The following is a 24679-nucleotide window of genomic DNA, read 5'->3' on the forward strand; positions in this document are numbered from 1 at the left end:
GGGTTGAACTGACTGAGGTTCTTCGGCTTCTGACCATGTGTTCAGTCAGTCAGCTAAAAAAAAATTTACGAACAACTATTAGGTCCATCCATCCATTTTCTGATCCGCTTTATCCTCACAAGGGTTGCAGAGGGTGCTGGAGCCTATCCCAGCTGTCTTCGGGCAGTAGGCGGGGGACACCCTGAACCAGTTGTCAGCCAATCGCAGGGCACACAGAGACGAACAACCATCCGCACTCACACTCACACTTAGGGACAATTTAGTGTTTGATCAGCCTGCAATGCATGTTTTTGGATTGTGGGAGGAAACCGGGGTACCCGGAGAAAACCCACACGGGCTCGGGGAGAACATGCAAACTCCACACTGGGAGGCCGGAGCTGGAATTGAACCCGCTACCTCTGCACTATGAAGTCGACACGCTAACCACTGGACCACCAGGCCGCCCAACTTGAACAATAATTGAACAAAATATTATAATTGACTTGACTGATTTCAAAACGAATAAACTAGTAATTTGTTGTGTACAAGTAATAATATTGTGGTTTCACTGTCATAATGGTCCGCCAAGGGAAGACGTAACTCCAAATTGGCCCGCGACTAAAATGAGTTTGACACCCTTGTTCTAGGCCGTCAACAACTAAAAGTTCTTATAAACATAACATTAGTATCATTGCCAACAATTGTTAATTTGCTGATTTTCGTTAACAAAGAAAAACATCTGCTCGTCACCCGCATGACTTGGATGGATAGTCACAATGAAATTCAAAATTTTGGCTGTATGCGAAAGATTTTTTTACTTAATAAATCCAATGCAAAGATCGGATGGAATGGAAGATAAAGCAACGGAATCTGTGTCTCATTTGTGATTGGTTCAATGAGCGTTCAGTACACAGTAGAGTTTTACATATGGCATGCCATATGAGCTTTTGAGAAAAATAGACATTTGAATAAAAGAAAAAAAAACATGTGGGCCATTTAACATGTAATGTGCATTGCCTTTAAGAGGTTTTTCTATGAATCCTCTTAGATGTGTGCAAAACGGTTTAAGCAGGTAACACAGAGATCACGTAACAATATAGAACGGAATAAAAGCTGGGGGCCAGTTATATGTTGGATTTTGTACGATCATACGAACTAAAGTTGCCTGATTCAACACCTGCTTTAAATTCCTTATATGGAATTCAATTTATCTGTTCCTTTTATAGCCTGAATGTGATAAGATTCCTTTTTTTTTTCCTAATGAGAAAGAAGTGCAATTTACTGTACATAGAAATCATATGCGTGTACAAACTCCCGGAGGACTGAAAAAACTTAAAACATAATTTCTTCAGTGTTCTACTGAGTCAGGCTTTCAAGTCATTTGTTGATTTTGAAGTCATTGGGAAAAAAAATCAGTGAGAAAATTATGACTGACAAAATTATGTTCTAGCAAAATGCTTAAATACACCATCAACTTGAAACAACGGCTACATTTGATTTTAGTTATTTTGCACAAGCAGTATTAAATGAGTGAAATATATTCCAAAGTGAAATTCAATTATTTGATATAAATGTGATACAGTAACTCTGACATTCAACAAGGCTCATCAGGCCGATGTGCTCATTTATCTTTCTCTACGGCGCCAACTTGGGCTTTATATTTACAGTACACTTCTGTCGCCACGACATCACTCATGCTGCCATTCCATCTATCAGAGTTGTTCAGTCATCATGAGTCAAGTGTTTTTAACGCCGGATTCCATCCCTGATGCAACCTATCCATTTTTTATCCAAGGCTTGGGACAGGCACCGGAAGGGATTCAAACCTGCGCTGACTGCATGAAAGGCAACAACATATAGCACTGCCGATATATCATAGTAGTCTTATCTAAAAGTGGTGTGTCCTTGAAGGCAGACTTGCACACGCTTGTACACAATCCCCCCCTACATTCAGAAGTTTGAGAATCCAGCTCGTCTTGCAGCACACGGGATGTTGCATCATTCAATGTGTCTCAATGACCACAGCTTCAAAGACACCAGGTGTTACTCTGTGAAGAAAAAAGTGTGCATTTTGGTTAACCCTTTCATACACAAATAACAATAACTTTAATCATGATTTTTTTTCTCAAGTGTTTTTATTAGTCTTTAGGCATGAAAAAAAATAATGGCAGTGGATGGCAACACACATAAGTGTCCATTGTAATGGTTGATGCACAGCTGTGACATTAACATTAATTATTCATTCATTCATTTTCCGAACCGCTTTATCCTCAATAAGGTCGCGAGGGGGGCTGGAGCCTATACCAGCGGTCCCTGAAACGGTTAAATAGTGGCAGATTTTAGTGAGATGTAGGGAGAAAAAACACTGAGCACTGTACCTGTTGGAGAGCTGCGCCCCACTAAGGGTCGTGGTCCCATCTTTGCTGACAAACAATTTCAAGTTGCTGTCTGGAGGGGGAAAAAAACCCAATGTTAATTTCATTATCCTCATTACTGCCCTTTACTGGATTTGTGAACAGAAATGAACGTATAAGCGCTCATAAACAGTCTGCATTTCCTGGCTATCCGTAAGTGGATTAGTTCGATACCAAAAATTAAAAAGTTACAAAAACTGGTAAGATTACACAGGAAGTAATACAAAAACAAATGTAATTATATTAACTCAAAGTCCTATTCAAGTAAACTTCAGTCGCTTAAAAAAGGCTGGTGCTCGAACCTTCATTGTTGCTGCGGTCCGAAAAATTCTGGCTCTGAACAATCTTTTCCACAATGTCATCAGCATCAATGCGGGTATCATCCACACAGCTATGCTGCCTCTCCATCATGCCATTCTTCCTTCTGTGCAACACAACAAATTGATTGTATCTGAATTATTTTGAATTAACCGACACTTGATGTTTGCCTCAAAGCAGACTTTACGGCGATAAATTAACTTCGAATGGTCTTAAACTTTGGAGTCCGACATTTTTGAAAAACAAACAAACAAACAAACATACAAAAAACAAACAAACAAAAAAATAAATAAAGACTGCTACGTTTGATTGTTAGCCATAAGCTACCTAGCTAACCACTGATTGGTTAGCTTCCGCATGTTGTTAGTTGTAATCGAGATGTTAAGCAGAAACATATTACATTACATGAGTGGTGTTTTTTTTATCCTGTTAATGTTCGACCACATTTGTGGGAATTGCAAATTTTTTGTCATGATCAGTGTGCACACCTGCTGCCGATATTGATGAGCCATGTATTTCGGACTGACAAGATGACTGCTGCTTGTCGGATTATTGAGCTTGTTGCTGCTCTTGTTCAAGCGTTTGTTTTCACAACCTCTCGCTCTCATAATAGTCGTTCTTGTTCCCTTAGTTCCGCGTTGTTGTAAGTATAGTCCTTGTTTTGTCATTTGATCTCGCTTTTGTTTTGTCAAGTGGATTGGACTTTTGTCATTTCATTTGGTATTCCCGATTTAAATCTTTCTTTGCCTTTTTCAAAGGCTTTTTGGGAATGTTTTGTTTTAATCCTGGTTCTTGCTGACCAGCGATTTCTGTTTATACTTTGTCATGCGCTTTTGTTCTTGTAAATAAATATTCTTGTTACGGAGTTATATTTGGTCTCTACATTTGTGGGAACCGATCGCTATTCAGTTCATTCCGAACTGCGACATTTTTTTTAAGAGCGTAAAATAAAATCCATCCATCCATTTTCTACCACTTATCCGGGGTCGGGTCGTGGAGGCAGCAGCTTTAGCAGGGAAGCTCAGACTTCCCTCTCCCCAGCCACTTCTTCTAGCTCTTCCCGGGGGATCCCGAGGCGTTCCCAGGCCAGCTGGGTGACATAGTCTCTCCAGCGTGTCCTGGGTCATCCCCGGGGCCTCCTGCCGGTGGTACGTGCCCGGAACACCTCACCGGGGAGGCGTTCAGGAGGCATCCTAATCAGATGCCCATGCCTCATCTGGCTCCTCTCGACATGGAGGAGAAGCGGCGCTACTCTGAACCCCTCCCAGATGACCGAGCTTCTCACCTTATCTCTAAGGGAGAGCCCGGACACCCTGCGGAGGAAACTCATTTCGGCGGCTTGTATCGGGGATCTCGTTCTTTCGGTCACGACCCATAGCTCGTGACCATAGATGAGGGTTGGAACGTAGATCGACCGGTAAATTGAGAGCTTCACCCTTTGGCTCAACTCCTTCTTTACCACAACAGACCGATACATAGTCCGCAGCACGGCAGATGCTGCACCGATCCGTCTGCCGATCTCTCGCTCCCTCCTGCCCTCACTTGTGAACAAGACCCCAAGATACTTAAACTCCTCCTGCAGGAGTTTAACATAAAATAAAAAGTAAAAAAGTAAAAGTAAAATGCTATTGTATAGCTATGCCTGGCTGCATTGTACAAAGTTTTATACTGTGATGAATCACGTGAAAAAAGATTTATACATGGCACTGAGGTTGTGAAAATTGTTAGATGTGTTGATTCAAGCGGTTTCTTATCTTGTGATAAGTTTTTTTTTTGTTGAAGCCTACCATTCTGCAAGTCCTTACTGATGGACTCTGCCACTGATTCAAGAATTTTCAGTCAGACAGAAAAGCCTTGAGCGAAGACTGTGACACACATTGTGATAGGCTGCAGATATCTCTTGCAACTCTGAAATGGAATTATGGCACTGTGTGACAGGACTATCAAGAGTCTGGAATTGTCAAATGCATATTGTCCAGAGCTCCAAAAAACCTTCACATAACTTCAATTCCAAACACATCGAATATGTGCACTCTCCGCAGATTGGAAGAATTCTGAAGTTTACACATTCCTGGGAGTCAAACCCTTGAGTGGTACCAGTGTGTGCTCTGCGAGAGCGATGTGGTTGATGTTCTGCAGGATCTGTTTTTGTTTTTGCTACAAGAGCATAGCATGCGAGATTACCTGGATGATCTATTAGACATGATGGTAGCCACGGAGGGTAGTGGGGGTCTCTCCGGTTTGGTGGGAGTTCCTTGCTGATGCGGTTGTGTTGGATGCGGATGCACACAACCACATGAGGCGTTGCTGCTGGAGGAGGTGTTTCGTTGGTGACTGAGATCAGTCAGGCTGGAGGAGCGCGAGTGACCTGTGCTGTAACCTAGAGAAGGAGACAAGCTTTGACCTTGGATAACCCCTTCCCTGGTTATTTCGGATAAAACTTTGTGTGTTTGACTAAGCCGTGTGGTATTAACAGGAATCCTGAATTATACACAACAAAGCATCACAATTCAAGCAAGTCAAATTTCCGACGATCCAAGAATAAGGAGACTGCCTGACCTGATATCTTGCTATGCTGGCTGGCAAAGCTGGAGTTGCGGAAATGACCAGTGTGAAAGACATCATCTTGGTTGGTGACGTTAACCCTCTCACCAGGCTGTCCTGAAGCCCCAACATATTGGTGGAAAAAACGTTACGCGCAGTCTTGCAAAAAAATATGAAGATTAACGTCCCCCGCACCGCTTCCCACACAGTCACTCATACTAGTGCCATATATCTTAGGTTTGCAGTGAGTACAGAGGTGTAGAAAAACAAAAAGCCCCGACGAGCCGGGCTTTGTTTGCACAACAAATGTGTGATGAATAATGTAAAACAAAAGTGTGATCGAGTCATGGCTGAAGATGTAGGGCCACAGATGGGTTCAATTACTGTATTTTCCGCACTATAAGGTGCACCTACTAAAAGCATTTGATTTTCTCAAAAGAGACAATGCGCCGTATAATCCGATGTGCCTTATATATGGTGTCACAGTCTCTTTATATTCCCCATTGAGTCGTTTCCCTGTTCGTGTTCCATTGCCATCTAGTGGTGATTATTAGCAGGAACCAATAGTAACCTAAAAGGGTTCTGCTCGACACTAATTGACACGTGTATTTACCAACACACACTCAAACAGACAACTACTTTGTGAGCTTTGTGCAGCCATTATGAAAGGAAGATAATACCAAAAGCATAGATAATTACTGACTACATGAAGGAAGAAGGAGACAAGCAAGACTTCTAAGGATATTTAGCCCCTTGCGATGTGACCCCCACGAGGTTTGTGTGCTTTTTTTGTTGAACCAATTGTCTTCATGACTTTTGTCTCTCATTTATTGTTTTGTAATGCCATTTGTATTTATATGTTTCATGTCCGTGTTTGTGACGAGTTCTGCATGGTTTTGCTCAATATAAATAAAGCTGTATTGTATTGTATTGTATTCCCTTTAGCATAGCACCATCTACTGGATGCATAACACAACCGTAGTCACTATTGTAGCTTATATTCTATGCGCCTTATAATGCAGTGCGCCTGATCTATGAAAACAGTTTTAAAATTGGCCATTCATTTAAGGTGCGCCTTATAATCCGGAGTGCCTTATAGTGCAGAAAATATGGTAATTTCAGGAAGTACAGATGTATGTGGCAAGAGGGTGGAGGTACCACACTGTAAGGTTGTGTCAACAAACATGGAAATATGCAAGTTCGCTGACAGTCGGCTCATTTAGCATGATCATACAGGTAGATTTGGGTGAAACATAGATCAGGTCATGGCAAAAGTTGACCGAGCAGCTACCTCGTGGCACCGACTTTTATTTCATTTAATGTTTGAGACATTTCAACTAAAGCTAAATCACATCCTTTGAGAATGTGAGGCTGAAATTAGGACAGCAATCATACTGATACATAAAACTTCAAGCACTTTGGAGAAGGCTATGAGAATCTACATAAAACTGTATGTTAATACACACACTAAGTGGTTACCTGTGCTGCGAATCGATGTCTGTCTCGGTTTATGGGCGCAAGGTCCCTCCACAATTGTGCTGAGTGGTTGTATTTTGACGTCAGTGCAATCATCACCCTTACAGTCAAGCTGCAGGTTAGGATCGTCATCTCTGACAGAGACAGATTTTGCTGTGCTGGGAGGCCTGTTGATGAAGCCGCATATGATTTATTTTTTTATTTTTATTTTTTAAAGGAACCGGAGTGAATTTATGCCTGACAGAAATAAAGACCTACATTTTAAAGCACGGATCCCCAGACAGAAGTGCCATCCCAATTGTCACCTAATAAATAGATGGAAAAAACATGCGTGGTTCAGTGAATCTGCTGAGCTGTCTTTTGAATGAGTGTGTAACTTACCTTGAGAATTGAGTTGTCCTGGCGGGTATTTTTTGTATCATAGCCCTCCAGGATGCAGCAGCGAACTGTAGACCCGGAGCCCGCAAATTCTGCAATGTTCAGATCAGCAAAACCCAGCTGGACCCCGTAACAGAAGCAGATCAGAGAAAACAACAGAACACTTTAAGATGAACACATCCTGACAACAAAATGGGCAGACACAATGTTTCCTGTACACTCATTTGCAAATGCTGTCATGGGATACTAATGAAGTTTAGTCAAAAAGAAACTCAGTAAAAAAAAAAAAAACACAAACCAGATGCAAAACCTTCACTGAGTTTCACAGATGAACTCGCATGTTGAGAATCATGAGAAGATGATTCTCCAAGCTTTTGCTTTTCCATCACCTTGGTAAAGGGTATTCTTCGTCTCATCCGTTCAAAAAACTTTGTCCCAGAATTGTTTAGCCTCATCTCCGTATTATTTCTGCAAATCTCACCGCATTCCTATTCTTCTTGCTGATGAAGAAGCTTGGGTATTCTGGTGTAGCACATGACCATGACCTTCACTCGTGCATTCCGGAGTTCGATACTGATGCCACTCACAGTTCTTTTAGATCAGTGGTTCTTAACCTGGCACTCCTGTCTTGTCCAATCAGTGCTGAGGGAAATTTAGTCCGCTTAGTAGTCAACGTGTGACTGTCGTGATAGTACGTAGTTCAATTAAAAAAAAAAAAAAAAAAGTATACTTATTCCTTGATATGTTATTCACTTTTTCTGTTTTTAATAAATGTGTTTTTTTTTATATCTTGTATTTTATATATATATATAACGGAGGTGAGTTTTGTTTTTTTTTTCACTCATGAAGGTTTCCGTGAATGTGCATATTAACTGGTTGGGTTTGGTACCTCTAAAAAGGTTAAGAGCCACTGGTCTAGAGTCTTTCTTTTTAGCGTAAAATGTTTCTGTCAGCAGCTGTTGTTTTCCTTGGGCTACACGTTTTGACATCTGTTTCTCAGTATACCAGTTTATTTATTTTTTTTCATAACCAAGGGCAACTCTCTGCTTTTTATGTTGATTACACCTTTAGCTGTTATAAATATATGTTCAGTCTACAGAAACAATAATTATCATTATAAAGAATAATGTTCAAGTTAAAATAAGGTTATACAAGAGACAATCATAATATTTGCTGAATAACAGGTAAAATGTGAATTTGAAATTCTTGAGCAATGTAAAGCTTGCTATTCAGTTGGATATCTCTACAGTATATTGCTGGACTGGATTGTTTCAGGTTCAGTCAGTGAACATCACAAACGTATCACCTCTTGGCTGTGTCACAAAGCCTTGCTCAAAGGGTGTCACATGGTTGGTATTTAACATTGCCTTTTACCACTGCGAATGCAATAAAAATGTTTTTTATGAAGGAAGCATGACAGCACTTGAATTTGTTTGCTAAAACATACTACTACTGCAGATTAGGAAACAATCTTACCTTTGAAAAGGTTTTTCCTCCTTTAAGCTCCTGCAAAGATCAATTATGAGATTCAATAATTAGCATTGATTAAAAAAAACAGTAAGGGTCAATTAAATATACACAATGGCCAGCCATGTTGTTTTGAGATTTGTAGTACTGTTTAAGTTTTACATTCTCGATGACATAATTTTCCAGTCGCTAAAAGTAAGTTAAAACAAAGTTTGATTTCATTTGAGGGTGGATAGCGTAATATAAGGTGCAAGATTTTCAATTTTCGTAAATGATGAAAAAATTAAGCGAAGGTGGACTTTACAACAAAATAAAAAGAGCGGAGAAATACAGAGAAATGGCAACAAACCAGGCAGACTTGGTGGAACTAACAAGGAGGCATGCGACTCCCTATAACATAAACATGGGCGCATACAACATTACAGAGTAAGCACGTGACAGGCTACTGAAACATCATGTGGCAGAAACGACTCCCACTCCCACATAATTTGAGATACACGTTATCACTGAGCAGAATGCCAACTTACAAAATCTGATGAGAATTTTGAATGAATCTGGGAGACAGTTTATGTGCCTCCTAAGTGCTGCTGTTTGCATTAGCAAATGGAAATGGGCTCAAGAGGTAATTCTTTAATGTCTATTTAAGTGAGTTAGTCAGATTTTGTGGTGAGGAGTAACAGAAGGTTGCTCAAATGCGCAAAGACATGCAAAGACAGGAGTGCCAGCAAAAATCCCAAAAGGTTTATTTTCAAATAAACACAGTTAAAATAAATAAATAAATGGAAAGCGGATGTGATCAAAATGCAGGAATAAAAAACAACAACAACTTAAAAAAACAAAAACAAATGGGACACAGCACAAATGAAGATAACCAGCCCAAGAGTGCTTTTGGCCGGGTACACACATTAACCCTTTCATGCACCAATAATGATAACTTGTAACCTGATAACATGACAAGTTGTCCACTGTAGTAACCGCTGTCCCTGAAACGGTTAAGACAATCAAATTGTTTTTGTCCCAATTGTGCCCTGGCCAACAATTCCTGTGTCTTATTAGACTGTATGATAAATTTGTTGATTTGTCCCGATAAAACGCTTCAAAATGGATCAGGCCAACAATTTAATTTGAAACCAAAGATCTTTGATTTTTGGGGAAAAGCAGACTACTCTCGAGTCATTTCGTTCAATGAATTATTTTGTGATTGAATGTAGCCAATCAAAACATTGTTCTGACTGATGAACAAAGAAGCAGTAATAAATAAAACCAAACATCCTACCAGAAGTTGTTTTTTTTTTTTTTTTTGTAGAAAAGTGGGTTTGGCAAGAAGTATTTTCCAAAGCAAGTATCTTCTTGACGACATAGCCAGTGAAGAGCACTCCTGCCTCCGGTACCTTCGGAAACATGTCTGTTCACATCTGAGTGTCTGTCTTGTTTTTTTTCACAGAACATCTGTGATCACGAGATTTTTGCCTTGATGGACTTTCTTCGATATCATTGGTGGAAGAGAATCTTAATAAGTGTGGTGCTCTGTGTTGACATTATCAGAGCACCCCACACACGGTGCGACCTTAGAAACCGGCAAGTTACTGATATCGCTATATCACGCTTCATTTATTGCGGCTTCACTGCACTGCGTTTTTTTCCCCCCAAAGTACTGTAATCAGAAAAAAAAATGTGGAATGACTCAGAAGTTTTGTACGTGACTGTCCGCATAATTGTTTCCCGGCGCGACGTTGACCAATGACAGCACGAGTTAATTTATCGCGTACGCTGATTGGCTGCGCATCTTCGCAGCCCCGCCCAGCACCTTCCCCCGTGTCTCGTCACGCTGTTGACTCTGATCGGTGTGTCTCATCACGCTGTTGACTCTGATTATTCGCCTGCCTTCTCTATGGCATAGTCTTTTTTTATTGTGTTTGCTACGGGCGCGGCGGAGGAAAGGGGGCAGGGGGAGGGTGCACGAGAGTGAAAGCAAAAGTGAGCGCGAGCGAGCGAGAGCGCGCGTACAAGAGAGAGAGAGAGAGGGGGGGGGGGGCTGATTGGGATTGTCCGAAAAAAGCAGCAAGTCTCTCTTCGCCTCCTCCTCATCACTACTGATTAATTGTCTTATCATAAACACATGGGCTGTGCCAGGAGCTAGCTGGAGGCTGACGGCGGGTACACCGTCAGAGCACACCTTCGACGCCACTGACACAAGTCTCTTTGTCTTGCTCAGAAAGCAACGCTGATGAATGTTAATTACTGTATAAGGTTTTATAATGGAAGATTAAAGCAAATACATGTACTGCTGTAGTCTTTGTCTCAGATATGTAAAGTATAAATACTGTTTACATATTTTAAACTTGCTGGTACCCATATACACTTAAACAAAAATTCTTAGGGGGGAAACCCTCCTTCGCGGTTTTTCACTTATCGCGGCAGGGTTACGGTCCCCATTAACCGCACTAAGTGAGGGAGCACTGTACTGTATTTAAGCAACGTCTGCTGGTAACTGTACTTTACCTTGCGTACAGATACCCTACAGATGCAGGGTTCCAATATGCCGGTTACTGGATTGGCGCTCATTTTACACACAAAAGAGAACTTCTTCCCCCATCGGACACAGTTCTGTTGCACCTCCTCCCTGTCGAGATACATGTACAAATCAAGACACGTACAGATCAAATGCTTGACAAAGGACATTGTGAACTAAATGATACACTTCTTGGATTGCTCTTTGAATGAGCACTGCAGATGCGGATTGCAAAATGCAACATTTACCGTCCCGCTACAAATAACAAGAGATGATTTAAGACACAGAATTTATATAGGTAGATTATTACTTTGTAGAAAGTCCTATGACTCAACCCCCTGCACCTCCCCACCTCCACCCCCCAGTCACAGTATTGCAGTGCAGATATAAATGAACAACAAAATAAAAAGGATATCTCAGTCTCATTTTTGGGAATCTGGGAGTTAGCGGTGCAAAATTGTGGCCTCGTGGGAATGTGGTCCTCCTTCCTCAGCCTCTTTTTCAAACTAAACTAATAAATGAGAGGTGGAGGAAGATCCCACCCAATGTCCAAAACTGCGGCAAGGTTACTAGGAAACTAATGCTACAGAGGTCAGTGGTTTGCAAATGTCACAACGGGCACACGCACGCACACATGAGATCAGCGTGCTGGCTTTTCTCAGCCTGGTGGTGAAATCTGATGTTATCTCTCCCCGTCAATCTCATGTTGGAGGATATGAAAAACGTCCATATGAGAAACCTCCAAATGGCTACACGTGCTGCACTTGACAGTAATTACACAACACACTATATCCAGATTCAGGCCTTTGCTTTCTTGAAAGACAGCTTAAAAAAATTCGATGGAGAGTAATGTCTAAGTGTTGGATGGAAGTATGCTTATATTTTCGTGAAGGCGAACATAGTGGGATCCCATTAGCATTGTACGGTACTTAATTGAGTAGCAGAGTGAGTGTCAATCATACACATATGTTTCCCAGCTCATATGACTTAATACATTCACTCGTAATATTCTTCATCAAATTTGAGGGGATGCGTGCGGAACCAAAAATAACGAGGTGTAATATGATAAAATGGCTGGTAAATGGTTGAGCGAACAGCATGCGTAGTTGGCAATTCAGCCGAATCGTAAATCGTGAATAGACTGAATGTGTCAGCAATTAAAAAGGTTGCAGACATATGTACAATCCACACAAGCAAACTCAGTGTAGCAGTGAGGAAAAAGGATTGAGAATTTGGGGAAAGCCCTGACCATGTACCAATATGAACTTTGCCCCTTCAAACATCTTTCAAGGGGAAGCCAACGCAAAAATCTTGTCCCCAGAAGTCTAAACACGGTATTCGGATTATTATTGTGTTTGTGGGATATGAATTACATATAATTACAACATACAACAAAAGACATTCAAAGATTACCCCGCCAAAATAAAATACTGTTTGATTTTTGCAGATTTTTCTCTTCATATTGTTATTGAAATTTCATCTGTGCTATATCTTATACATAAAGCATATTTGACAATAAAGATGACCTTGACCTTATTGCTGGAAGTGCTCAGGACAAAGAAATAAGTTATTTTACTCATGACGTATTTTTGTTAATGAATCGGCCAATCAATCGGTTGTAGGAATTTTATTCTGCCAAATATCAGAAAGCGCCTTTAAAAACAGCCATATCGGTTGGGACCGGGAATTGTTCACTATTTGCCAAATTACAGTTTATTATGAGGTGAGGTAAATTGTGTTTATTGCCACCATACAGCGCTCACATCTCTAGTTGGCACTTGCAAGTCAAAACAAACAAATAAATTTCGCTGAATAACAGTTTGTATCTTGAAAAACTCCAAAGTTGGTTCACTCGTATCTCAAACTGTATTATTAATATGACTATCTATATAAATATCAAATTTGGAAATTCCCATAGGCCTTAAAAGAATACACTCCAGCTCTCGCTAGTCATGACGGGGGGATAAGGTGGATTTCACGAGAAGAGATTAGAGATAGCGGCATGACAGGTGTGTATGAAAAAGTTGCTTGTTGGACGAATAAAAGTGCATGTTCTTGAGAACCCAAAGGCTCATTTTGTTTAACGGCAAGAAACATCACATGGTGTCAGAAGTAAAGAGACCAGTCGAACGCAATTACGATGTTGAAGTTTAGTCCCCCTGAAGAGCTTAAATTCACGAGTTTGGAGAATGGGCGAAGTGGAAACAGATTTCCATGCTTTCGGATGAAGATGAAACTTAAACAGAGGATGGCGAGGTCCAAGCCTGTTCCCTCATTTAAGGTGTGAATAGTGAAGAAAAAAAAAAATTTCTGTTCCTTTGAGTATGATAACAAGTGACATAAAAAGGACGATGATGTTTTGCTCAAGAACTTTGACAAATATTTCATTCCAAGCTGGAATCTACTACTCGAATGGGCCTGCTTTTATCAGCAAACCCAGCTAGCCGGGGAAAAAGCAGCAGCGTATATCAGACTTTTATTTGATTTGGCAGAGAACTGTGAGTTTGGTGACAAGAGAGAGGAACACAACCAATGTAAACTAGTTGCTGGCATTCTAGACAAGAAATATTCAGCTCACAGCAGGCGAGTCATCCAGCAAGTACGACAAGAAGAGGTGGCTAAACAAATCAGCCTTCGGTCTCAGCCACCGGACATATAAGCGGCTAATGACAGTCGGCGTTGAACGCAACACGAAGCGCAGTACACAGACCCAAAGAAAGACAAGAACTGCGGTAGGTGCAGAACACAGCACGAGGAAAAGGGGAAATGTCCTGCTCTCAAAAGTACCGATAAAAAGTACAATGAAAGAGGACATTAGGCATTACTGTGTCACACTAAAACAGTGAATGAAATCACTCAAAGCATGTGACACTTCCACATTTTGGGTGAAGTCAGAAAGGAGGCTAACTCAGGTAAATGGAATATTCCACTTGAAATAGAAAAGATGCTACTTAAGTTTAACCCTTTCAGGGACAGCGGTTATGGCAGTGGACAGCTTATCATGTTATCAGGTTACAGGTTATCATTATTGGTGCATGAAAGGGTTAAGGTTGATACAGGGGCTGATGTGACTGTTATAAATGAAACTACGTCGAAGAAGCTCTTTACATCCCATAAATTAAGTACAGCAGGAAGACACTTTGTTGGTTCCCGTGGGAAGCTCAGATGTAGGGGGTGGTTCACAGCCAATACAGTGCGCAGGAGTAAAGAATACACTTTTCCTGTGTATGTAATAATAGGTAACTGCAGTCATCTGCTTAGCTGACCAGAAGCTGTGACAAAGGGTCTTGTCTAGAGAGTAGACCACGTGAAAGCACTTTTTGGAACAAGGGGCCCCTTGGAGACAGAACCTGTGAAAATCCTTCTCAGATGAGTACTACTGCCACTCGTCCCATAAGTGAAGAATGGCGACTCGAAACAGAAGGCATCATCGAGAAGGTAACATCGCCTAAAGAGTGGTTTGCTGCCATGGTTCCGGTCGTAAAGCAAACAAGAAAGAGGTTCGATGTTGTGCAGACTTAAGTAGATTGAATCGAGCTGGAAAGGCTTCCCGTTCCGTCTCCCCGGTGTTGATTATTGCTGTCTTGTCTATGTCCCTCTGAACGGGTTGTAACTGGGAAGTAGATTCCTTGTGTTTTTTTTTTTTAATACACGGCCAATTAATCTGATTCTGATTATGATATTCATTCATTCATTTTCCGAACCGCTTGATCCTCACGAGGGTCACGGGGAGTGCTGGAGCCTATCCCAGCCGTCTTCGGGCAGTAGGCGGGGGACACCCTGAATCGGACGCCAGCCAATCGCAGGGCGCACAGAGACAAACAACCATCCACGCCCACACTCACACCTAGGGACAATTTAGAGTGTTCAAACAGCCTGCCATGCATGTCTTTGGAATGTGGGAGGAAACCAGAGTACCCAGAGAAAACCCACGCAGGCCCGGGGAGAACATGCAAACTCCACACAGGGAGGCCGGAGCTGGAATTGAACCCGGTACCTCTGCACCGTGAAGTCGACATGCTAACCACTGGACTACCGGGCCGCCCTCTGATTATGATATTGTACCTTTAAAAGGGAGATAGGTAATGTATGGAAATTCCTCTGGCCCATGAAGTATACACTCTAGCTGTCACGAGTTGCGAAGAGAGTTATGGCTGGTTTCACAAGAACATATGGGAGATAAGCGGGATAGTAGGTGTGAGTGAAAAAGGTGCTTGCTGGACAAATAAAAGTGTCTGTTCTTGAGAACCCAAAGTTTCATTTTGTTTGTTGACAAGAAACATCGCAATCTCCGTGAATATTGACGCTGTGACAATTTTAATTTTCTTCACAGGATCAACTGGCTATCCATCTACAGTGCTGCATCTCTGTCTATTTTCATCTTTCCAGACTAATCGAGCGAGTTTTGGTTTATCAAATATTTCTTGAAACAGAGACGCGACAGAGAAAATCTGCAGCTAGAACTGAGAGGCCAGAGACAAAGGAGCAAAAGATATCTTGTTTGACTGTGACTCAACTCCTCCATTGTGCTCTAAATAGTGAACTACCTCTTTCTATTTAATTCCACCGTAATATTAGAGTAAGACGCCAACAGACATCGTCATCATCCAAAAACATCAATGGTACATTGTTAAAAGTAAATAGTCATCATTCCACAAGAGAAAGAGAAAAGCATTCAATATATTCACATTTAACGTATCATTTTTTTCCAACACACATTGTTGCCTTTTTTGTGCACATGAGAGCCAATGCCTTCAATCTTTGAATCATAAACACAATCAGAAGGAGATTGCCTGTTTTCTATGGTCAGCAGTGGCTCAAAATTAGAGAGACAAGGAATGGTTTGACAGGTTCAGCCACATTTTTTACCACTCATCATTTCACAATTGCACTATTGTACGACAGGTAGCTGCTTGTAGCTCTCTATATTGCTGTGTGGTTACGCATTGCATAGCTTGTGGAATCCAACCGTCAAGACACATTTTCATTCAGCCCTATTATGAACGATCAAAAACAACCACCGCACCCTTAAAAAAAAAAAAATAAAAAATCACATCAACGAGCTACTAATCAAAACTTAAAAAAACAAAACACTTTTGCAACAAGATGTAGCAGTCACCAGGATGGTGTTGAGTCACTGCCACATATTGTAATGACAGTGGTTACAGACTAGAGAAATATCTGCCACATTCTGAGGTTGAAAGTTGTGATCTGGAGTGCACATGCTGCACTCGTCAATCCTGTTTATGATCGTGGGAAGTTGGAAACTATCCCAGCTGACTTCAGGCAAAAGGAAGCCTTTACCTTTGACTGGTCGCAACGTAAAGACAGACAACCTTTAATTAGGCCATTCAGTGGGAATCGAACCCCTACTACCTGCAAAGACGGCATGTGAACGAACCATTACACCATTAGTGACTCAAATTTTAGTCACGTATTCAAAGCTATAGGTTGCTTGCACGTAGCTCAGAGCGATGCATTTGGGAACGTCTTTTTTTCGACCGCGACCATCTCGGGGTGGTGTGGCACAGGCGCTGCACGCACACACAGCTGTGGACATCATTTATCAACTTGCTTATGGCATGTGTATGTAGGAAGCGACCCGTACACATTCACACTGTTTATTACCTGGTCTTGATGACATATTCTGTGAATCTGAGACACACCGCCAGATGAGACCTTAGGACCTCAGGGAATGACCAATCGCGGCTCATCTGTTTTCTAAGTTTGGTAATGTAACGTTCGCAAGCTGAGCCGTGATTGGTCATTACCTGAGCCCCGAACAACTGTGATGTCATTTTCTTCGTGGCAAATGGGATATCACTTAAAGAGCGCTTTTCTACCTTAGGTACTCAAAGCGCTTCTTTACACTTTTTCCTCATTCAACTACTGATGACGCATCATCAGGGGCAATTGGGGGTTCAGTTTCTTGCTCAAGGACCCTTCGACAAGGTCGCAATAGGCGGGGATTGAATCTCCAAACTTTGGTTTGGGAGGCAACCACTCTACCACTCAGCCATCCCATTTTCAGTCGACAATAAGTGGCAAAATGGCCGCCCCCTGCGAAGGATAAAACCAGATGGATTTTGTTGCTCAATTTATATGTTGCCGCCGTCAACTATTTAAAATCACTATTTAAAATCGCATATTCAGTTTAAATTCATCTCTCCTTTTATTATTTATAATTTTATCTGTGGTTTTATTGTTCTTTTTGATTGTAAAGTGTCCTTGACTGTTTTGAAAGGCGCTTATAAATGAAATGTATTATTATAATTATTATTCCACAAACACAATAATAATGAGAATACCATGTTTAGACTAGTGGGGCGGCACAGAACATATTGTAAAAGAAACCCACAATTCTGAGTTGGATTTGCCGAAAAAAAATCCCCCCAAAAACTTTTCTACTTAGGTCATGGTGTATGGTGTGTTTGTATGCCAGGGGTGGCCAACCAGTCAGAGACAAAGAGCTTTTTTTTTTTACTGTGTTACTGCAAAGAGTGACATTCACATGGGCATCCCGTCCTCGCGCATGAGTGGCGATTCAGTCATCTGATTGGTTGCCCTTTATGTCAATCAAGTAACGGGATTGATGATAGGCTGACGTAGTACGTTCTGTGTATTTAGCGCCGTTGTTTGAATGGCATTGCCACCGCCGAGGTGTTTTCAATGCTTGTCGTGTGAAAGCCCAGGAGCCGCATTGAACCAGCCAAAGAGCCGCATGCGGCTCGCGAGCCGGGGGTTGGCCACCCCTGTTGTATGCCATTGATGAGCTACACTGCCCTCTATAGTCTGGGATAATATCGGCTAATAGCCGCTGAAAACAGCACAGAGTAAAATTCTGCAAAAGTTGTGTCGGCTTGGTTCAGCTCGTCTCAAGGGTTAGTGTGCCATCTCATCCACTTTTGTGGTGTTGCACTTACTTATTTTTTTGTTGTTTCTTTTACTTTTTAGTGAATCTTTTTCACCATAATCTTTCAACCAGGCTACCAGAATAGAAGCTTTTTTTTTTTTTTAGTCAGCAATTAATTACACTGGACTTATGAAAAGTCATCTATTAACTGTTTTTGTGCTCACAAAATTGCATCTAGATGCCAAAGAATTGTTGAAGTGAGTGGAGGAGCTTCATTTACACAAATGTACAGTTGTACTTTGCTGGCATCTTTTCGCTTCTATAGGGAATTAGAATAAAATATAAATGTTAATTCATTAGAAAAAAAAATATTTGGATTGACTTAATTCAAACGTACATAAAGTTACACATGATGAAAATGTGGTAAACCTATGTAATTTTCCTGTGTTTTCCAAACAAATGATATGCATTAGTTTAACACATTTTCATCATGAGTAACCGCAAATCAAGTACTTTTTTCCGTGTTTGCGTGGTTGGCAACTTGGCTATTTGCAGCAGGGCTTGGTCCCAAATAATTATTTTTACACTCAGTGGATTGCCTTCATTTTTGGAATGTCCACAGAATTTTTCACAACAATTTTGCAATCATTTCAAACCAATAGATCCTGAGCAGCTATGGGAAATACGACACAAGGAGTAGAATATACTTTTTGGAATAAATTATTACAATTTCATGCAACAAATATTTAAATCTTGGTTGAAAATGTAGGTCACTACATCAGCTAAAAAGGCCTTGCTGATCCTGACTACTCACCACACGTGTACATTCAGTTTGAATAGCAATCTTTATGATATGAGTTGCTAGGTAAATCGTGATAAACTAAAGAACAATTTGAGTAAACGTTATTAAACATAGGTCGAATCCGTGTCACACATAACTGCAGAACGTTTTGGAAGCAAGAGCTTTGAACTGTTCTTGACCTTTTTTTGTTTTGTTTATTGTGCAACAGTTCTGTCATGGGTTACACCTTAGTTTCAATTACCAGTGTCTGAGTTTGCTCTCAGCACTTGGTAATCAATGGACGATATCTATTTTTTTTAAAGAAAAGTCAAGTACCGTTACAATACAGAACAAAAGGTCATGAGCATGAAAATCACCGCTGTGTTAACAACACGCAATACTTTGCCTTGCCCTTTTTATCACTCAGATGTTTTGTAATTTTAGTAGTTAACCTGTTATTATTTCCATTGCTCATTGATACCTCTGTATGTTACATTAACAATTAGCACTTTATCAAACTTGACTTCATGTACAGACAGAAACCAGTAAACAATATTATATACAGTACTTTATACTTATACGTTAGGGAAATTTAGGGAGGTGCTCTTATGAAGTTGCAACTTTGCCCAGTGGCCCTTCTGGCATCCCAACTGATAGATAGCAACATGCTGCAACACAATGGCTCAAAGCCCAGGTCAGTGTTATGGCAACTTTACCAGGGGACCAAAGAGGGACATACTTCTCAGAGTAAGGGTTAACTGAACCACATGCAGACACATCTTGTGGCTTTCTTCTTTGTTAAAAAAGAAAGAAAAAGAAAAAAAAAAGCAACACTAACACTTGAGAGCTGCTTCGAACACTTTCCTGCTGAGGGCAAAGTCAACACTAGCCATGACTTGAGTGCGTTTGTGGGTTGCAACAGTGTATAAAGGTGTGTTTCATACCTGGATGACAGAATGGCAAAGTCCCCACCATCGATCAACCGGATCTTACAGAAAAGCACTCCGTTGACAAAAGGCACTGCCGTAAGCTCTTCTAATGTAAAATGCACTTGAAACTTGAACTTCTTCTTTTTCATCAAAAAAGACATTGTTCTCAGGTACTGGAGCGCGCTCCTGACATTAAAAATAAAATACCAGAAAGTGAGAGATAATTGTGTTCGACTTCATTGCGGTCGTTGAAAGTCCTTTGGTTTGGGGTTATTCATCTCGGTAGTCTGACCTGCAATATAAAAATACACTTGTGATACAACATTCGTATCTGCATTTTGAAAGCAACAATAATGCATATACTCAGTAGTTTTGGTTAGGACAAAACGATTTCAAATAAAACTATTTATTTTATATGTTAGGGTGACTTCAGAATTGTCAACCGTTTTACGGTTTTGCTGTTGCAGAAGAGGCGTAAAAGTAAATGGTCCGGTTCGTTCGGACTACAGTATCTTGAAAACAGCTGCCACGCAAACACACCCACTCGAGTCAAGTTTGTAAAAATGACGACTAAACCTTACCGTTCCGGTGGCCTGCTTCTCGTCACTCGCTGATACTGTACAGGTGGGCACCGCTGAGGAGAACTTCTGGCTACGTACTTGATAGTCGTTTCTCTGCCCCAATGCGTCGTAACGACCTTTTCCCTCCGCTGTGGATTTCAACACTTACCGGCTCGGGAGGGTCATGAACGCATCGCAGAGAGTTTAGGGACTGTCCACAAAGTCAAACTACAGTACGCGTGCGAAAGTTGCTCTAGGACAGTGGTTCTCAATTATTTTCTGTCATGCCCCCCAAGTAAGAGGAAAACATCTCGCCCCCCCCCCGCACGACTATAAATAGTATCATTTGTCTATAAAATTGTTATAAGTACACCTTTGCATAACACTGTATCCTTATTAACGTATAAGAGAATAAAAGAAGAAAGAAATATGGACCAACTTTATGGACCAACTTCCAACAAAGAATAGCTTTAGTAACTGGAACAGAAAAGATTTAAAGTGCATCTGAAATCAAAAATAACATTAAATCCTTAATTTAACAATAAATATTTTTTTGACTGACCATGTCAAACCATACAATACTGAAAAATAAAATTACATACAATCAATAACTAATAATGCATTCAAACCAATCACCAACATTATCTCAGGAGCACAATATTAAAAAAAAACTTTAACCAACAAAACAAAAATATATAAAAGAATTTGTGCTTATTTTTTTTTAATCAAAGATGATGTCTGGATTAATACAATACAATACAATACATGCTGATTTATATAGCGCTTTCACAACAGCGGCAGCTGTAACAAAGCGCTTAACAAAACAGTTAACATAAAGTAAAATAATAAACACAACACATAACATAAAACACGGACAGTCGTGCAGTCCTAACCACTTTTCCGGGACACGCTTTGTTGTTTGAAGCAGTTTGAGATGAAAGAGGAGAGAATCAAAGTGTCCTTTGGTTTGAAGCAGGACACAGCAACTCTCGGCTCCTGCTCAATGTGTAGCCGGGACCTGTATTTTAGTTTACTGAAGTAGCAGTCACAAAGTGGCATGATTGTTGGCAATATTCGGCACGTTTTCGCTGAAAAAAACTCAAACAGCTTATCAGCGTGATTGGGGTGTAATGTCTTTAAGTGACGCCTTAATTTATTTAGCTTTATGCTGTCCGCTACCAAAATTTTTAGACACAGTAAGCACATCGATCTTTCCTCGTCTGCCACCGCAGTCACATTGGCAGAGCCCCCTAACGTAGTGGAGATGCAACTGCACGTTATTTTAGGACAGTAAAAAAATAAAAAAGCATGTTCCCGAGGTCAAACGCGCCCCCCCTTGGCGGAGGCTCACGACCCCCAGGGGGGCTCGCCCCACTATTTGAGAAACACTGCTTAGGAACACACGAGTTGTAGTAGCAGATTGATTTAGTAAATGAAATAAAATAAAACAATACAGAGTTGTCCAAAATGACGTGTACACACGTCAGTAGAATCAACATTTGAATAAATATTTTAATACCAAATTCATTCAAATTAATACAAGTTACCTTTGGCCTCTGTAATTACAAGTGTTGTGCATTAGCATCCAGATTTAGGTTTACCGCGAACTCCTGCTTGGCAACCAATGTACTATCCACAAAAAATACTAATACTAATAACATGTTCTGATGCTTTTTAGTCTCCAGCAGTTAGCAGTCGTGTTCCGGTCTTTCCCGCTGCACATTTTCATTGGAACTATTTTCATTGGAACTATTTAAGGCCATCCAAGCCGACAACTGACTGTCGGATAACTCGCCTTGCTCAAGCCATTGTTCATGTGCAGTTTTCTAGACGCTCTCGATATTGCTCCGTGTTCTCGTTCTCTGTTTTTTGGTTCTCCGTTTTCCGTAAATAGTTTGCCTGTGTTTATTACTACTCTCGATTGTGGTATTTTCGCGCCTGGGTCATCTTGTCCTATTTTCATTTGTATTTTTCCCTTGCCTTCTGCAAGCGCTTTTGGTTTCTCTCATTTTCCCCTGGTGTGTCGACCAGCATCATTATTTGTACTTTGTCAACTTTGCGCCACTTTTTGCTGTAATACATATTTTTTTGTATACCTTTATCTGAGTTTACATTTATAGAGTCCGATTATGTTCCGGAAACTTCTGTAATTATCCGACCATGGACTCTGTCGACCAGTGGCGGATGCTGGTCTGTCAAGGAGGGGAAGCTCAATTTCGGCCTACATCATAAAATGTGTCCATTTATTTATACGTGAATTCTACTCTCCGTTCCTTTTCAAAAAAAATGAAAAGGATGCCTTCACCATAAGATCGGTGATTGGCTCATTTTGCTGTCAATCAAAAATGGTCAGATGGCCCAACAGTTTTAGGCTTTTGGGTCTCGTTACCAGACATCACAACCCTGTTCGATCCTTCCCGTGGTACCTATTAGGGAGATGAACTTACCTCACCAGCCAAGTTATAGTGGTGAACCCAGTGTTTGCAGTCAATCCCTGCACGATTGGAGTCTCATATTTGATCAACAGCCTACAGCCTTTGCACAAGATAGTACTAGGAGTGTCTGTGGACCGGCCACGTGAGTTTGTGGGCTTTGGCAGTGACGAACACACAACCCAAACTTCGGTCCTCCTTGCCAGATTTAATGACCGAATTCCGTCGAGTGTTCCTTGATCTAGTCCCCAAGCTGGCCCGCCATCTCGCCCCGCAGCCCGCTGCACCGACAGAGGAACCGATGGAACTGGGAGGAGGACATCTGGAACCGGAAGAGCGACAGCAGCGGTTCCACGCTTCTACTGTGGCCATCAGGGTCATCTGGTCTCCGCATGGCCGACGAGACTCCCACATCCGTCATGTCCGTCCACCCAATTGGGTAACTGTGAGTCAGACACCAGAACCAGCAACGACCACCGGGATCATAGTAGGGTCAACCCATCTCCGACGCAAGCGGGTGGGACGGACTATGGGTCTTGCAAACGCCATAGGCTTGAACTTGTGGGGGAAATTTTCGGACCTATACAAGTACTCTCTATCCCTGTCTTAGTTGATTCTGGGGGGGATGATTGTTTCATTGACCCCATGCTAGTTCGGGGGTTCGGTTGTCTGGTCAAGAATTTAACTCAAGCGGGTCTGTGATCTCGATGGAGGCCTCCTGGCGGAAGTTAAGAAAATCACGGGTCCATTAATTCTAAAGATATCAGGTAATCATGTAGAAAATAAGCGATTCTTTATCATGCCCTCCCATTCAACACCAGTGGTTTTAGGATTAGCCTTGCTCCAAACTCACAACCCGGCCATTTCTTGGGACCGCCCGGCCATAGTGATCTGGAGTTCATTTTATTACGCACACTGCCTGCGTTCGGCAGTTGGGAGCAGGCATGAAGGGAATATAAACAGTTTAAACATTGAGGGAACATAAACAATTTTCTTGTCACCATTTAAATTTGAAGTTTATAGAAGATAACACTCGAACAAAAATTCCAAGAATTGCTTCAAAAGTCATTCTGTTTTCAAAAGGCGGTTTATGATTCATTTGATTTACTGTATGTCATGATGTAATCCCACTTCACAGCTCATTTTTAGACATTCTCAGTCACTTTTTCCATCTAATTGACTAATTTAGGGTTTCTCTGCTAATAATGCAGTGTATACATTCCAGATTGACAGTGATGAACTGTACTCTTTTTTTCAAAACACAAGATTTCATCAACATTTTTTCCCCTTTAATACTTTGTTCGTGACTAGCAGACATATAAAAAGAAGACTGGCTGGGAGTGACCTGTGCATAAAAACATCAATTCAAATCCAAAGCCACGGCCAACTCAGGTGAACGCAAAGCTAAAATCATACACATGCGCTTCCTAAGGCAACTTATAAAATGTTTTTCAAGGCTTGCTGAAGTCTCTGTGCAGGGATTCCTCAGGATGTGCAGTGGAGGCAGGTGGCGGTGCCGAGAAAATTAAAGAGTCTATTGTGTCTCCTCTGAGTGCTGGGGAGCAGGTGGCGGTGTCGCTGGCCTACTTTGTTCCTCTATTATCGCCCCATCAGATGTCAATCCTGTTGCTGCACTGTGCAAGTTTGTCACTTCAGTCCCACTCTGCAGGAATTTGCGCAAGTCTTTTAGAGCCGGCCTAAGCATCTGGACCAGTGCCAGCAGTGCGGCCTGAGTACCTTCCAAGGCCTGGGCTTGTCGTTCCTGCGCAAAGGCTTGGGCCTCCTGGGAGTGACGCATCATCTGCAGCAACTGGTTCTGACCCTCCAGGTGCTGGGCAATCTGTCGGATGTGGACATTAGTGACTCTCTGCTCCTGTAGAAGTCGAGCTGAGTTGAGGGCAATACGGCTCTTCAGCTCCTGGGGTTTAGCGTGACCCTGAGGCGGAGGCGGCGAGGAAGCTGAGGATGATGCCAACACCTCCACTGGGGTCTCAACGGTTGCCACCACAGTCGGAGTTGAATCGGTTACTGTTGTG

General features: G+C 41.5%; 1 protein-coding gene across 1 annotated transcript; it reads right to left on the bottom strand.

Moving 5' to 3' along the window:
- Positions 1–775: 775 nt before the first annotated feature.
- eeig1b (estrogen-induced osteoclastogenesis regulator 1b) lies at positions 776–20388 on the bottom strand. The gene is made up of 12 exons (XM_019894643.1): positions 20233–20388; positions 19667–19943; positions 11079–11199; positions 8586–8615; positions 7113–7229; positions 6990–7036; positions 6735–6898; positions 5271–5372; positions 4896–5091; positions 2696–2817; positions 2358–2427; positions 776–2027 (listed from the first exon to the last, which is right to left on the bottom strand). The coding sequence occupies exons 2-12, from the start codon at positions 19810–19812 to the stop codon at positions 1982–1984; spliced, it is 1161 nt and encodes a 386-aa protein (XP_019750202.1). The 5' UTR covers positions 19813–19943; positions 20233–20388; the 3' UTR covers positions 776–1981.
- Positions 20389–24679: the final 4291 nt, after the last annotated feature.

Source organism: Hippocampus comes, unplaced genomic scaffold (assembly GCF_001891065.2).
Source record: "Hippocampus comes isolate QL1 unplaced genomic scaffold, H_comes_QL1_v1.1 scaffold123, whole genome shotgun sequence".
NCBI classification, from domain to species: domain Eukaryota; kingdom Metazoa; phylum Chordata; class Actinopteri; order Syngnathiformes; family Syngnathidae; genus Hippocampus; species Hippocampus comes.

Bases quoted from the DNA above. Each gene is read 5' to 3' on its own strand.
- eeig1b (XM_019894643.1), bottom strand. From the start codon at position 19,812: ATGTCTTTTTTGATGAAAAAGAAGAAGTTCAAGTTTCAAGTGCATTTT. The intron at 7,230-8,585 runs GTAAGATTGTTT...TACGGGGTCCAG, and splicing joins GAGGAAAAACCTTTTCAAAG to CTGGGTTTTGCTGATCTGAA. The intron at 2,428-2,695 runs GTTCGAGCACCA...TTCCCCCTCCAG, and splicing joins GGACCGCAGCAACAATGAAG to ACAGCAACTTGAAATTGTTT.